Source organism: Podarcis cretensis (genome assembly GCF_951804945.1).
Source record: "Podarcis cretensis genome assembly, chromosome: 4".
Classification (NCBI taxonomy): domain Eukaryota; kingdom Metazoa; phylum Chordata; class Lepidosauria; order Squamata; family Lacertidae; genus Podarcis; species Podarcis cretensis.
In genome coordinates, this window is record NC_137173.1 from 51,575,872 (window position 1) to 51,591,176 (window position 15,305).

Consider the following 15,305-nt stretch of genomic DNA (forward strand, 5'->3'; position numbering starts at 1 on the left):
TTCTGCCACTCCCCTAATCTCCCCCACCTTTAAAATAAGAGGGGAGCAGGCTGGTCAAAACCGCAGCCTCCACCACTGAATGATGTCTGGACCCAACAGATTCTTTCTGAAAGCGCAAGTAGAAGAAAGGCAGGCAGCCAAGCCAAGCACAAGGCAGACCCCAGTTTAAGGAAGAAGGGGAAGAGCTCCCCTCCCCTTACACTGCCCAGTCGTGCGCCCAGGCTCCAGTACGTCGCACCCAGCCGTGGCTGCCTGACGGGCAGTGAGATGAATGGGAAGGGAGAGTTGTTTCCAACACCTAGCGGTGAGAGGGTTGCTCCAGGCTGCAGCTCGCATTATTACAGCGCTGCCTTGCTGCACTGCAGAGGCGCCATCTTCTTGCTCTTAATCTTCCCCGCCAACCCATTTCCTTTCCATCGGCTCCCTAAACGCCCATCCTAAGAGGAATCCACCCCCCTCCTTGTAACGCGTGGAGGTGCCTCTGAAAAACACGCGCGGCCAAGGCGATTTCCTCCCGCAAGACGGCGGGCGGGGGGAGAGAGAGGTCACCCCCCACGACACACACACACCCTCTCTCTTTCGCATCCAAACAAAGTCTGCAAGGCGCTCTCGGATCAATGAAACGGGGGAGAGTGGAAGGTGCTCGCTCTCAGAAGCAGGTCGTACCAGCTGTGGGAACAGACGGGACGGGGAGGCTGTCTTCGGCTTTCTTTTTTAGGAAGCGGGGGGCTCCCTTGTGCAAACGGGGCGGCTATTCCGCAGGAGCCGCCGTCCGCTCTCAAGTTACTCAGAGGCACCTGATCCAAAAACTTGACCCCCCTCCCCTATGGACGGCTGGGTAGACGGATGGCCCTTAACCGCCTGCCTGCCGTTTGTTTTCCGCACTAGAGCGCAGAGAAAGAAGAGGAGGAGGAGGAGGAGGAAGAAAAACGAGGCTAGGCTACCAGGAGAGGCGGGAAAGCAGCGGGATGCCTGCCGTCTCCTCTCCCGTTCTTCCCCGCGGTGGGTCTCTCTCTCCTCCTTCTCCTCCCCCCATCCTTCCCGGTTCGGTTCCCCACCCCCAGGTCCGCCACACCGGACAAGCCAGATCTCTCTCTCTCTCCAGGAAGGCAACAAAAGCCACGCAGCGGCCAGGCGACGCGATCGCGGCTCTGCCAAAGCCAAACACTCGGCAGGCAGATCGCCAAGACGGCGCACCTCGGGGGAGGGAGGGAGGGGGCGGCGGCACCCCCCTCCTCCTCCTCCTCCTCCCAGCTTCCCGGAGACTGTCGGTCGCGAAATTCAGCCCCGAGGAGGCGCACGACCCGGGCACCCCCCCCTCCCTCTAAGAAGGCTCCAAGTCGGCGCGTCCCACCTCCCCGCCCCACCTCTCGGCGGAGCCCATTGTTCAGGCGGGGAGAGAGAGAGAAAGACCCTCGTCCTGGCGGGGGGCCGGGGACGCCCCCTCCCACGGAGCACACATCCCGGAGGGCAGCCCCACCCCCGCGCCCCTTCCTTATGCCGTGTCTCCTACCCCACCCCCGGCGCCCGCCTCACCTCCAAAGCGTCGGCGAGCCACGAGGCCGCGAGCAGCAGCCCGGCTAAATGCGGCAGCATCGCGGTTGGCGGGGGAAGGAGCGGAAGCTCCCGCTGGAGAAGGGAGAGCGGCGAAATCCAGCCGGCGGCTCGGCTTCCTCGTCCCCGCCTCTGCGCTGCTGAGGAATGGAAGGGAGCGGCAGCAGCGGCACCAGCCGAGCTCCGCCGAGGAAAAGGCGAGTCAGCTGATGATATCCCAGCCCACCCAAAGCAGCGGCGGCGGCGGCAGCGGCAAGGCCGGCCCTCCGCAGAGACCCCTAGCGGAAGCGCCGCGCAACTACAACCGCCCTCCGCGCACGCACGCAAACACACACGCGCGCACCCCCGAGGCGCCTGCGATAATAATGGGAGCGAATGTGGGGCGGGGGAGGAAGGAAGGAAGCCGAAGGAGGGGGCGCAGGAGCCCCGGTGGCCGTCTGATGGCTGTCTGGGTGGGGCGGGAACGCCGATAAGGCCGTTTCATCCCTCGCTCTTCCTTGGTTGTTTTTTTAAAACTATTTTTAGAAGCCACGCGGCTTGTCTGTCGATTCGCGTCCAGACCTGGCGTCTCTCCTGCCTTTTGCAGGTTACCAGGTGGTCTGTTTTCTTGTTGGACATGGGGGGAGTAAGATGCGGTTGAGGTTTGGTTACAGGCAAGCAGGGTATAAATATTGGGAAATAAAAAAAGGAAATAATGTAAGAATAATATTGCTGTGAGTTTTTTGGGGGTGGGGTCATGGGAGTAACTTCGGGAGAACTGCCCCCCAAATCAATACAAATCTGAGGTTCTGCCCCCCCCCAACAAAAGCCTGCCCCCTAACAAAAATCCTGGCTACACCCATCAGTGGAGTGGGGTTAGACTGTATGATGCCCGCTGCCCTTCTAAACCTCTGGATCCAGCAAGTCAAATGAATGATCTCATTGTTCATGTAGCCAGGCAAGGGACACAGTGCCCCCTAAGTATGGGTCGTTAATAGAAGAAAGGGATTTACTCTCTGCCAGAGGACATGGAGGTGGGCCCCCACCCTCACCTGGCTGGTGGCAAGATGGATAAAAGCCAAGAATGTGAGAGAGAGCTTGGCTAGAAGCAAGCAGAAGCCAGAGAGTGATCCATGCTTGATTTCTGTTTGAATCCTAGGCTGCAGCTGTGGGAGAAACAAGACCTTCTGGGTTGTTAATGCTGTGAGGCCCTCCATCAGGCTCAGTTTGTACATATGTGTAGATAAACCATATACTATAAAGACACTGCGGTCTCCTCTGCTCCTCATTCCAGGGCAATGGGTCCCTGGGTAAGTGTGGTATAGTGGTTAAGAGCGGTAGTCTCGTAATCTGGGAAACCGGGTTCGCGTCTCCGCTCCTCCACATGCAGCTGCTGGGTGACCTTGGGCCAGTCACACTTCTTTGAAGTCTCTCAGCCCCACTCACCTCACAGAGTGTTTGTTGTGGGGGAGGAAGGGAAAGGAGAATGTTAGCTGCTTTGAGACTCCTTAAAGGGAGTGAAAAGCGGGATATCAAATCCAAACTCTTCTTCTTCTACCTGGGACCCCTGGAATCACCTCTCAGAGATTGGGGTGGCATGCCACAATATAAACCCTGCAGCATATGCGTTGTTGCAGTGGATGCAATTTCCTTCAAGATAGTTTGCTTTGAAACGCTTTCATCCTACCCCATATTTCCATCCCCCCCCCCCTTTTTAACAGCTATCTTTCTTAAGGAAAATCTGTGCCACTATCCGTATGCTTGTATGTGTGGGAGTGACAGGATTTGATGTGGAAGAGGAAATGGTGCTTTGAACTTGTGGAACAGCATTTTGAGAGTTAGATGTTTCTAATTAACCCTATTGTTTGCCGTCTCTGAAGTGAAAACCCTATAGATGCAGCCAAAAAGTGTTAGAACCATGTCAATGTCATGTTTTATTCACTTGAAAGAGTATTTAAAGGACAAGATGTAATTACTAGGTATGATTTATTTATTTTTTTAGTGCTTGATGCAGGTTATCTTTTTAATTCCCCAGGAGAATTTCTCACGTATCCAGAAGACTTTGACTGCTGTGTCTGATCTTGCAGAATGACAGCTACAGCCGTCTTGGAAAGCAGGCCACAGAAGTCAAGACCCAGAAGTATTAGTGCAGTTTTAGTATGTGCTACAGTAAGTATAGGTAAAGGTAGGAAGGCGGGTAGCACTGTGGTCTAAACCACTGAACCTCTTGGGCTTGCCAATTGGAAGGTCGGCAGTTCGAGTCCACACGACAAAGAATACCAGTGCAAGTAGATAAATAGGTACCGCTGCCGCAGGAAGGTAAACGGTGTTTCTTTGTGCTCTGGCACTTGTCACAGTCCTCCATGCACCAGAATCGGTTTAGTCATGCTGGCTGCATGACCTGGAAAGCTGGCTGCAGACAAACGCAGGCTTCCTCAGCCTGAAGCGAGATGAGCGCCGCACCTCATAGTTGCCTTTGACTGGTCTTAACCGTCCAGGGGTCCTTTACCTATTATTTACAGTACATATGCAACCACACACTTGTGCCTTGTGTAATTTTGCCTCGTACAGACAGCCAGGGAGGAGACAACAGCAGCAAAGTGCAAGAGATATTTGCAGGAGCACAATCTGTTCTTTACACGAGTGACATTTGTTTATTTAATATAATTTATATACCACTTGATTGTTTTTTAAAAAACCTCAAATCTGTTTATTTATTTACTTGTATCTATTTCTGGCTTGTGTTATTTTGTTCTTTGTTTAAAATATTTATAGTCCGGTCAACAGCAGTGTTCTCAGAAGGAACTTGTAAGAAATGCAAAATCTCCATTGCCTCAATCAGGGGTGGGAAATCTTTGGTAGCCCAAGGAATGTGTTCCAATGGGACGTGGCAGTGATGGGTGTGGCCAGAGGCAAAAATGGGTGGTGCAACAGATGTGACTCTTCTTACCATACAATACATTCTTGCTATTCAGAAGGAAGGCACTTATACACCTGTATCTGCTTCCTCCATCTAGGCAAGCAAGAGACATGGTCACAGGTCAAGGGCGCATTGCAGGCAGGCAAGAGCATGGAGCAGGGACTATGAGAGCTATGGCTTGGGGAGGGAGTGTGGTCTGAGCATCCATCAAGGGATCTGGACAAAGGGGCCCAGGTGGCCCCATAAGTGAGGTTGCCCATGGATAGTGTAGATTGTGAAATCTTTTAAGAATGGCTCTGGTGTGCTCTCTTTTCCACGTGAACAATATGTGGAAGTCAGAACATAGGACGAGTCTGCTGAGTCAGGCAAATGACTTATCTAGCTCAACATCCTGTTCTCCCAAAGGCCAGCCAGATGATTGTGAAAAACCCACAAGCAGGATTTGAGTACAGCTGCACTCCCAGCACTTGTAATTTCCAGCAAATAGTATTCAGGGGCACTATGCTTCTGACAGTGGTGACAGAGCATGGCTTCTCTTGCTGGTAGCTCTTGATGGTCTTATTCTCCATGAATTGGTCTAATCCTTCTAAAAAGCCACCCAAGTTGGTGGCCATCACTCCATCTTGTGGGATTAAATTTTACAGTTTAATTATGCACTGTGTAAAGAAGTGATTTCTTTTGTCTGTCCTGAATCTTCTGACATTCGGCATCATGCTACAGGCTGTAATGGTTTTCCCATAATGCAAAGTATAGGTTAGGACCCCAACCAATGGGAGCCCTTGTTAAGGTTTGAAATGTTGCAAGGATTTCAGGAAGTCTTACCATGGCTCTCTCACTGGGCTCCTTTAAAAATTCCTCCCAGTTTGTAACATTTCATAGACTGTTCTGATCCGTGGCCACCTATCAGCAAATCTCTGAACTGAATTGGTAGATTGATTCGGCTAGCCAGAAACAGAGCCATCGTTTTCTAAACTAATACGTGAATGTTCTGAAAGCATGATGGTTGCTTACACTCTGTATGCAAAGTTATGCAAATATTGGTAGAAGGTGCAACAAAATGCTGCAGTGTGGAATGCTCCTGCTCTGAATACTCCATTGCTTCTCCCTTCCACTCACTTTTCTGCCCCTCCTCCTGCCAGCCCAATCAATCAATCAATCAATCAATCAGCATTCTGTAGCCACTGAGGAAGCTAAGTCTTTACTGAGCTGTGCTTGGATCTCTCCTGCGCCCTCTACTACTGGTGCTCTTGCCCCACAAAAATATTGTACCTGCAAATCTGGTAGTTCCCCCAAGCCAGCTGTTACTTCCTGCTTGTGCGTGGATAATGCCATTTTGGCTACAAAGGAACCCGCACTCGGATCCTTGAGATCATTCTGGGTATACATGATACATAGCTAGCCTCATTTCCTATCCATATCTGATCACATTATACATTCAATAGAAGAACCAGTACCCCAGTATCTCCAGCTCAGTTCTTCTCAGTCGCTTGCTACTCTTAACAGCACGTCTTAAAGATGAATAGATTTGAGGGAATCAAGCAGTGAGATCTGATAAGCTTCCATAAAGGGGAAGAATAAAATGGTAACTGAAGGAAGATTGCTCATCTGTTAAAATATATACTGCACAAGAGCTCAGATCTTTCAGAGACGCTGGATTTTTCTGTTTCAGTTAATCGGCTTTGTTGTGCCTTTGATGTCTTCCCAAGGCTCTTTCTTCCTATGGAGTGTATAGATGGAGCTAGATAGAGTATCTGTGCCTGTTTCCTAGAGGCACTTGAAAATACCTTTAGACATACTTTTTCAACCTTGACATATGCAGAGTTGCATTGCTCGTCATTTTAAGAACATGATGACGCATTCCTTCTGCTAATGAAGATGGTTTACTCTCATTAAGCTAAGGGTGAGTTTTTATTTAGTTATTCATTCTAGAGTTTCTAATCCACACTGTGCAAAAGAAAACCCAAGCCGTGTACATCAACGGGCTAGAAAACACAGTACAAATCATAGAGCAATGTTTTTAAAAATCCCCATAAAACTAACAAGAATTCAAAGCTGCAGAAATAAGACAGACTAATTTGGCGAGGCGTAAGTGGAAATAAAAGTTTTCAACAAACATAGCCATGATAGGGCTTGCTGCACTTCCAGAGTGCTCTAGTCACATCATTGTATGGCAGTAAAAAGTCACTGCTCTATGATCATTGATGACAGGGAAAAGGCCAATATACATACATACATATATATATATATATATATATATATGTTCCCATCCTATGAATTTCTTCACTGAAACAATTTAGTGCAAGGTCCCAGTGTTGGCATAAGGATGCTAGTGGTCGTAACTCTAGCCCAGGAACCAGAGCTGGATCTGCTCTACAATCAGATCAGTTATTGGGCTCAAGCTGCACAATTCCAGGAGTGCCTACTCTTCTGGAAGTTGTGGGTGGGCCTCTGTTTTGGTGGTGCTTCCAGCACGGCTATTCCCTACACAAATGAAGACTCCTCCCCTTTCATTCATGCAGGGATGCCTCTGTGCACCTAAAGAAGAAATACTGTCTTTGGACTGGACCTGACGCCGTTGCCACTGTAGGAGCAGTTAGAAGGTCCTTCTGTGTGTCTTTTTACTCCATTTTGTTTTTCTCTGGGCAATGCAGAAGTACTTACATTGGTCTTTAGGGGACAAAAGAGGGGCTTGTTGCCATCAGCACCTTGGAGAGCATCCTAACTTTCAGTGGAGGCTGGTGTTCAATGGGATAGGTAGGGTGCAAGGCAGGCAGGCCAACAGTAGGTGGAGTGAGAGCCAATGACAGGGCCTCATCCTTGCTGAATTGTACAAAGGCAGCACTGAGATGGGGGGGGGGGCTGACAGCCAGTGGCCATCCCTTGACTGGCAAAGAGGTAGGCTTCTTAAACTGGCCGAGAGCAAACAGCTTGGTGGGGTAGATACCCCATTTGCCCAAATAAATTAGCCTCCACTGATCCTAAGGTGGCCTTCTTGATGAATGGAAATAGGGGACAGCAGGGAAGATAGTGTTCTGAGTTTAGTAATGCATATTATTGCTTGCTCCATTGCAGCTAAAACCAACCTGAAGAATGGGCGGATGGGTGGTTTGCCTGTTTGTCTCTTGCATTTGTTTTGGAAAACTTAGCCTATTCACTTGTTAGCTCATTTGGAAAACCTTCTTATGAGGCTTGACATGTTGCTGGGTTTCAACTGCTGTTCTGGTGGGGGTGGGTGGCTGTTGCTCTTACCCTTTTACATATGGTATTTCAAAGATGCACCCTTGCTCACAACTACTACTTGTTGAAATTGTGAGCAAATGTCTGCAGGACTACAGCCTTACACCCCGAGCCTCTAGAAACAAGCTGTTGTCATAGCTTGCACTGAGGGAGGTTCCTCTGGTATCCTTGCTTGTGGATCAGGGCACACCTGGAACACCATTTTATAATTCTGCTGCTTTGTGTTTCATAGAATCATAGAATTGTAGAGTTGGGATTAAAACCGCTATTGTCAGAGCTTCATATCCAAGAGTAGGTTTTCATCGACAAAGTGTCTTGCTGGCCTTTTAGGATGTCACAGTAAATGAATCCTGCCTTGGACGGAGCCCTGGCCTATCCCCACTCCACCTGTACAGTGCAGTCTTTTGACATGCCACCATTCATCTGGTGAGGGTGGTTCTTCCCAGGGCTGACTCCAGGTTTTGAGGACCCTTAGACAACATTCCCTGAATGGGACCATCTTCACCTCTGTTGCACAGTCAATTCCCCTCTCCCTTGTTTCCACTTGCATGCTCAGAGAGGGAAGCAGACAGGCAGTGGCAACCATGAGGAGAGCAGGAGGTTCTGGAGGTTGACAGTGGGCCCCCTGCCTTGACAGGTACCTGACAATGCCTACTACAGGCAGGAATTTTTAAAGTTGTATTTCAATCAACTTGTTTTTATTATTGGTTGTTAGCTGCCCTAAGCCCAGTCTTGGCTGGGGAGGGCGGGGTATAAATAAAAATTACTATTGTTGTTGTTGTTGTTGTGGAGGGCGGGGTATAAATAAAAATTATTGTTGTTGTTGTTGTTGTCTGATATTTTGTAATTTTTTATATGTTCTGTAAGCCACCCAGAGTTGCTAGGGAAATCCAGCCAGATGAGCAGAGTATAAATAAATTATTATTATTATTATTATTATTATTACCGACTTTTGCTGGTCCTGACTGTTGAAAGCATTCACCCCCATATAGCAGCAGGCCATTCTGCTCTTGGTTTAGCAACTTTTATAATCTGGGTATTCATGTTGATTAAATACAGTCCAGCGTGCTCTGAATCTTCAGGATAACATACACATCCATATTCAGTTGTATGCATGTCATTTATTCATGGCAGACAAATGAAGGCATAATTTGTTTTCAAAAGAAGTCAAAGTGGAGACTTGCTGCATTACAGACCTGTTATATCATGTTAGCAGATAAATAGCTGCTCTCAGCCCGTCTTCATAATTGGACAAGAAAATGCATATCCACCTTTTCTAATGCACTGAGAGAATGGAAACACACTATAACAACAGAGAATGCAATCCACATCTCATTGAAGCCAGTAGCAATTTCCCACTAATTTTAAATGTACCCATAATACCCTTATTATTTCTCATCCACAAAGGATGTTTTAGCGGCCTTGTACTTTAGGAGTGCTACACAGTTTTTCTTCAAATAAAAAAACACAAGTTTATTGTGCTGCATTTTGAAGTATAGCAATTATAAATCAATCTAATCTCGTACCAGGTAATAGTAATTTATCTCTTTGGTGCCAGAGGACTGGGAAGAGTAAAGTGTTCCAAACTTTACTGCGACGGATGGAGAAAAACTCAATGCTGTACTTTATCCCACAAATGAAACTTTCTTGCTTGGGGATCAAAGTTGTTTTTATTAAGGATAGAGTTCTGTATAAAGAACAGAGAATGCTGACCTCAGTTCTACAAAAGAACTTCATAGTTTGGTTCCAGGAAAAGTAGGGAAAAAACAGGTAACGTTGTCATAGCAACAAGAGAGAGAAGTTCTCTTTCAGAAAAAGCTGAAATAGTCATAGCCTCAAATAATACAATATCCATATAGTTCTTCATGTCTTCAGGAGTGGGCAGAAGGTAGACCAGGATCTACAGGTAAATCTGTGGATGTTTTGCTATAGATTGGCAACAGGTTCTGATTCTCAATTGTTCAGGAAAACAATTCCCCTCCTATCAAATTCAGGCTGATGAAATGAAGAAAGCTAACCAGAAAGCTAACCAGAAGGGAATGGTGAATTTCTGCATTTCAGTTTCCCTCCCTTTTTCATTTCCACAATCTTCAGTTCTCCACACTTCTACACCAGTTTGTAAATTATGTTTTTAAAGTCCTCATCAAAATTTAGCAGCATTTGAGTGTGCATTTCTTCTAAAATACATATTTGTCCATGTCTACCCAATATACAAGTTTTTGCAAAAGCAATTTGCCCCTAATATAATGCATTTTTGTATGTTATTTCCTTTAAAATATGCATTTTTATGAAAACTCTACCCTAGCATATGCATTTTGTACCTCTTACTTGGCAAAATTCAGAGAAATATTTCAAAGGCTGGCTGCGTTTTTGTTCACATGCATTGTTTCAGAATGTGTGAATTAGGTAGATTCACCTATAAATGCAAACCGGCTCAAATTTCTTTCCCATCCCTAACCAGAAGTAGATTTTTATGTGAAAAGACTGTGACCACAGTTCAATTCTAGTACTGAAAACTAATGCATAGTTTCATGTCCTTAGAGGCATCCTGCTCAATAATTCTAGCAAGGTAACTTACCAGATTCATCATGGTTTTCCAATATGAGATACTGGTTGTGCTTTTGCTATACAGTGGTGCTTCTGCACCAAAAGGGCAGAACATAGATGTTTTAATAAAATGAATAAATAAGGAAAATAGATGTTCAAAATTTCTCATGTCATTACCAAGTCAAGAGGGTGAGACGACATTGATGTTGTTCATCCCACATGTTCCTCTGGATAAGATGCAACAAAATAAACTGTATCTTCTTTAGAAGGTCAAATCAAGGGGTTTCTTAGTTTTTGGATTAGGTTCACCAGTTTGGCCTTTCTAGGTTACAGAATACCTTTCATAGCTAGCTGAGTGGCAAATTTTGCACCTTATCTGAAGTCGTTGATATTGTCAAAGTGACCTTATGTGGATGACTTTTATGGTGCTTTTCCTGGTCACTAATTACATTTTTAATAATAATAATAATAATAATAATAATAACAACAACAACAACAACAACAACAACTATATTTGGTTATGCTTGAATCTTGATCCTTTGTGATTTAATCATGTGCTATAATGGCCAATTGGCTGAGCTATAACTTTGAAACGTAATCCTGTTACTAAACTTGGGAAGACCTTAGTTAATATAATAATCTCAGAGGGCTGGGAAAGTAACCTTAAGTTATAGCAGGACGCAAATGTATACTGTAGACATAAATAGCTCGTTTATTCCTTTTCATGAAAATTTCATAAAAGAAAAGCACACTGGATTTATTGATCTTTGTGCCAATAAAATACTGCAGTTGGCAGATATTCTAGTGATCTGTTTCTTCAGCTGCCTGGTTGTGCACAGATTAATAAAGCAGTGTTCTCATTACATTTTATTTCATCAGACACATATGAGGCCAATGGGAAAGCTTGCTCTCTCCAGCTGTAATAAAAATCTGCCCAGTAACAGCATCTGGTCCTGCACTATGCAAGCCTTTTATAAGCTATGTCTTGTGTTAAACATCTGATATATAAATGCATCATCTTGTACTTTAAACATATAATATTATCTGTGCATCTTAATAGGCATTAAAAGTAAAACACTATTTTCCATGCAAATCAATCTTGTCATTGATGTCTAGCAACAGGGGCCAAAGTAGATGTGACATTAATTGGGTGAATGCAATTAACATGCACATTTTTTCCTATGTAAATAGCAGCCCTGGTGATATCCAAGTAGCCTCAGGATTGTTGAGTAGGGCTGGATATGTAAATAGCAGCCCTGGTGATATCCAAGTAGCCTCAGGATTGTGGAGTGGGGCTGGATAGGCACAGTTTACCGTAACTATTTCTCTCTTTACCACAGTCCTGACAAAAATCTCCTCCCTGAAGCTACTATTTGCATTTCAAGTGAAGCATCCACTGGTGTCAGTGAGAGCTTCCATTAGAATGCAAATCATAGAATCATAGAGTTGGAAGAGACCACAAGAGCCATCGAGTCCAACCCCCTGCCAAGCAGGAAACACCATCAGAGCACTCCTGACATATGGTTGTCAAGCCTCTGCTTAAAGACCTCCAAAGAAGGAGACTCCACCACACTCCTTGGCAGCAAATTCCACTGTCGAACAGCTCTTACTGTCAGGAAGTTCTTCCTAATGTTTAGGTGGAATCTTCCTTCTTGTAGTTTGGAACCATTGCTCCGTGTCCGCTTCTCTGGAGCAGCAGAAAACAACCTTTCTCCCTCCTCTATGTGACATCCTTTTATATATTTGAACATGGCTATCATATCACCCCTTAACCTCCTCTTCTCCAGGCTAAACATGCCCAGCTCCCTTAGCCGTTCCTCATAAGGCATTGTTTCCAGGCCTTTGACCATTTTGGTTGCCCTCCTCTGGACACGTTCCAGTTTGTCAGTGTCCTTCTTGAACTGTGGTGCCCAGAACTGGACACAGTACTCCAGGTGAGGTCTGACCAGAGCAGAATACAGTGGCACTATTACTTCCCTTGATCTAGATGCTATACTCCTATTGATGCAGCCCAGAATTGCATTGGCTTTTTTAGCTGCCGCGTCACACTGTTGGCTCATGTCAAGTTTGTGGTCAACCAAGACTCCTAGATCCTTTTCACATGTACTGCTCTCAAGCCAGGTGTCACCCATCTTGTATTTGTGCCTCTCATTTTTTTTGCCCAAGTGCAATACTTTACATTTCTCCCTGTTAAAATTCATCTTGTTTGTTTTGGCCCAGTTCTCTAATCTGTCAAGGTCGTTTTGAAGTGTGATCCTGTCCTCTGGGGTGTTAGCCACCCCTCCCAGTTTGGTGTCATCTGCAAATTTGATCAGGATGCCCTTGAGTCCATCATCCAAGTCGTTGATAAAGATGTTGAATAAGACCGGGCCCAAGACGGAACCCTGTGGCACCCCACTAGTCACTCTTCTCCAGGTTGAAGAGGAACCATTGATGAGCACCCTTTGGGTTCGGTCAGTCAGCCAGTTACAAATCCACTGAGTGGTAGCATAGTCAAGTCCGCATTTTACCAGCTTCTTTACAAGAATATCATGGGGCACCTTGTCAAATGCCTTGCTGAAATCAAGGTAGGCTACATCCACTGCGTTCCCTTCACAGAGAGTTCTTCTTTTGGACCATGGCAGAGAAAGTTAAATTTTCTTTTTCTCTGCCCCACCCCTCAAGGTATCAGTGATGATCAGACTTTTCTGCATTCACATAACCAACATCACATCTAGTTTGGCCATGAGGATCTCACCCATACCTTTTAATGGACCTTCAGCATTGGCCTGGTATGCTTTGCATACCACAGCAACATGCAGAGAGACTCCTATTGGCATGAGATCCCTGACATACGTCGCTCACTGCAATCCTGTCTAGCAATTGTCATTTGTACCTTCATAACTGCACAACTAGACAGCTGCAATGTACTCCATGTACATTACTGCGGATGATTGTTCAGAATTTTCAGCTAGTACAGAATGTGACAGACCATTTCCTTGAGATGGCTGGCATTGGAAGCATATTATATTATGGTTCTGGTAACTATGCTGATTGCATATTGCTTTCCAGGGATAAATCAAGATGCTGCTTTGAGACAAAAAGTCTTAAGAGCTTAAGACTGTCCACATGCGGAAACCAACCAGACTGGAAGCTAAATCTTACTGCAAATGGGAGATGAGGCAGGCAATGTTCTCTACTCCATCTGAGGGCAGGCGGCTAGCTTTAAGGGGTGCATGTGGCACACACAGCTTTGTGTCCTCTAATACCATGCTCCTACTCAGTATACATACAGCTGCCTCACTATACAGTATGTGCATAGGGCCCTGAATGTGGGCATTGTGTAGGGTTGCCAGACCTCCAGGTCTGATCTGAAGCCTCCAGCTTTTCCTCACCTCTTCCAGGTAGCAGGTGGAGCACTTGAATCTCCAGGTGGGCAAGAAAGCCTTTAATTAAAAGAATATATATTGAAAATGCACACAGCTTGCAAGCTCTAGCCTGACAGGAGCTGGATGCAAATTATAGGATAGACGCTAAGGGAGTGGATGTCCTACCCTCCCCCATTCTCCTCTTCCTATTCACCTCTGTCTCATTGACCCACCCAGTGACATCACTAGGAGTCTCCCCCCGTGGCATCACCACAAACTGCCCCTAGTTCTGCCCCTTGAGGAGGACACTTGTTCCCCTTTCCAGGAGGCGAGGAGCCCGGCTAAAAAAGGAACAGGGTGCCTGTGGCTACTTGCTTGGGAGCAGGTCCAAAGGAACTCACCCCCCTCAGTCCCACCCTCCCAAAGTGGGGGGTGGGGGGTGGGGATATCAGCAAAGAATCTCCCTTCCTTTCCCTGCTAGTAGTAGAAGAAGAATTGGCTCTTAGGGACACTGGGAGTGTGTGTGTTGATTTTTTTGTTTGTTTGCTTTTGGGGAGGGGAGGCTGTGCCTTCATTATACACCTTTAGGTGCCAGGCAAATACGTTCCTTTTTAACCAGGCCATTGGTTGATCCGATTTACACCCTATGCCCTTTTAAAATGTGTGGTTTTTTTTGGGGGGGGTATTGGGTTGCTGTTTTTGTTTTATTAGGTGTTTTGTAGTTTCATACCTTGATTTTATTCTGTGAATTGTTGGGGGTGTCAGGAATTTTACTTTTTGAAATATTGCAAGCCTACTGCCCTCGTACCAGTTTACACTGCTGCTTTCAACTTCCTGTTAATTCTCTCCCTTTTAAAAGTCAGGAACAGAACATCAAAACACATCCAGAAATTAATTCAGAATAGAAAAGCAGATTAATCAATTATGCACACTGAGAATCGCTCTTGGTGCTGCGCTGTTAGAATGGAGGGTCTGCACTTAAGTTTCAAATGAGTGCATCCATTGTTTACAAGTCAGTAAGTCTGAAAGGGAAATAATGAGAGCTGATCAGAAATAATATTGTATTTATTACTGCCCTTTATGCATTCATGGTCCCGGCTTATTTTTATGCGGAAGAGAGCAACTTTGCCAAGTACTTTTGAAACATAAACAGAGGACTGGCGAGTGTTTGGAAATAAATGATTAATAACTATTAGGGACAGGAAGTTGGATGACAATTGATCATAGTAGTTACTTTATTAGAGTGGTACCCTTATATTTTCAATTATTCTTCACTCTTTCTTCCTAGGATCACTTGTGTGTGTGTTTTCAACTTTGCATGACTAGATCCTTTGCGTTGTAGGTTTGGATTAATATGTTCTAGCTTAGATTGACATTTCTTGTGGCTGTAGAATGCCTCACAGCAGTTTCATAGCTGTGTAGTTCGCTATACTGGAACAGCATGATTGTGACAACCATCAGATGACAGCATTCAGATGATTAGACATGAAACTGTGCAACAACCAAGCAAGGGAAACAAGTCATCTTGAATATGGAGAGGTTTTAGTGCTATAAATGAGCAGCCGCCCCAGTTCCTGGCTGTGAATGCACACAGGTATGCTGTGCATTAAATAGGCATTAATATGCAGCAAAAGCATCAGGGTAGAGAAGTATCACACTACCGGTACTTAAGATCATTGTGATTCCAAGTCAGGCAAGGACTCATGTCTCAAGCTAATAAT

At 45.6% G+C, this 15,305-nt stretch overlaps 1 protein-coding gene and 1 long non-coding RNA gene across 5 annotated transcripts in view; one reads left to right on the forward strand and one right to left on the reverse strand.

Moving 5' to 3' along the window:
- Positions 1-1,745, reverse strand: part of APP (amyloid beta precursor protein) — a 142,260-nt gene extending 140,515 nt beyond the window's left edge. For all 4 annotated transcript variants that reach the window (XM_079972045.1, XM_079972044.1, XM_079972043.1 and 1 more), the window contains exon 1: positions 1,537-1,745. In XM_079972045.1, coding sequence (XP_079828171.1) covers positions 1,537-1,596 — 60 coding nt within the window. In that variant the 5' untranslated portion in view covers positions 1,597-1,745. The remainder of the gene's footprint in view (positions 1-1,536) is intronic.
- A 176-nt stretch (positions 1,746-1,921) lies between these two features.
- LOC307213881 lies at positions 1,922-11,215 on the forward strand. The gene is made up of 3 exons (XR_013837773.1): positions 1,922-2,250; positions 3,569-3,702; positions 11,117-11,215. It is a non-coding gene; the product is annotated as an uncharacterized lncRNA (long non-coding RNA).
- Positions 11,216-15,305: the final 4,090 nt, after the last annotated feature.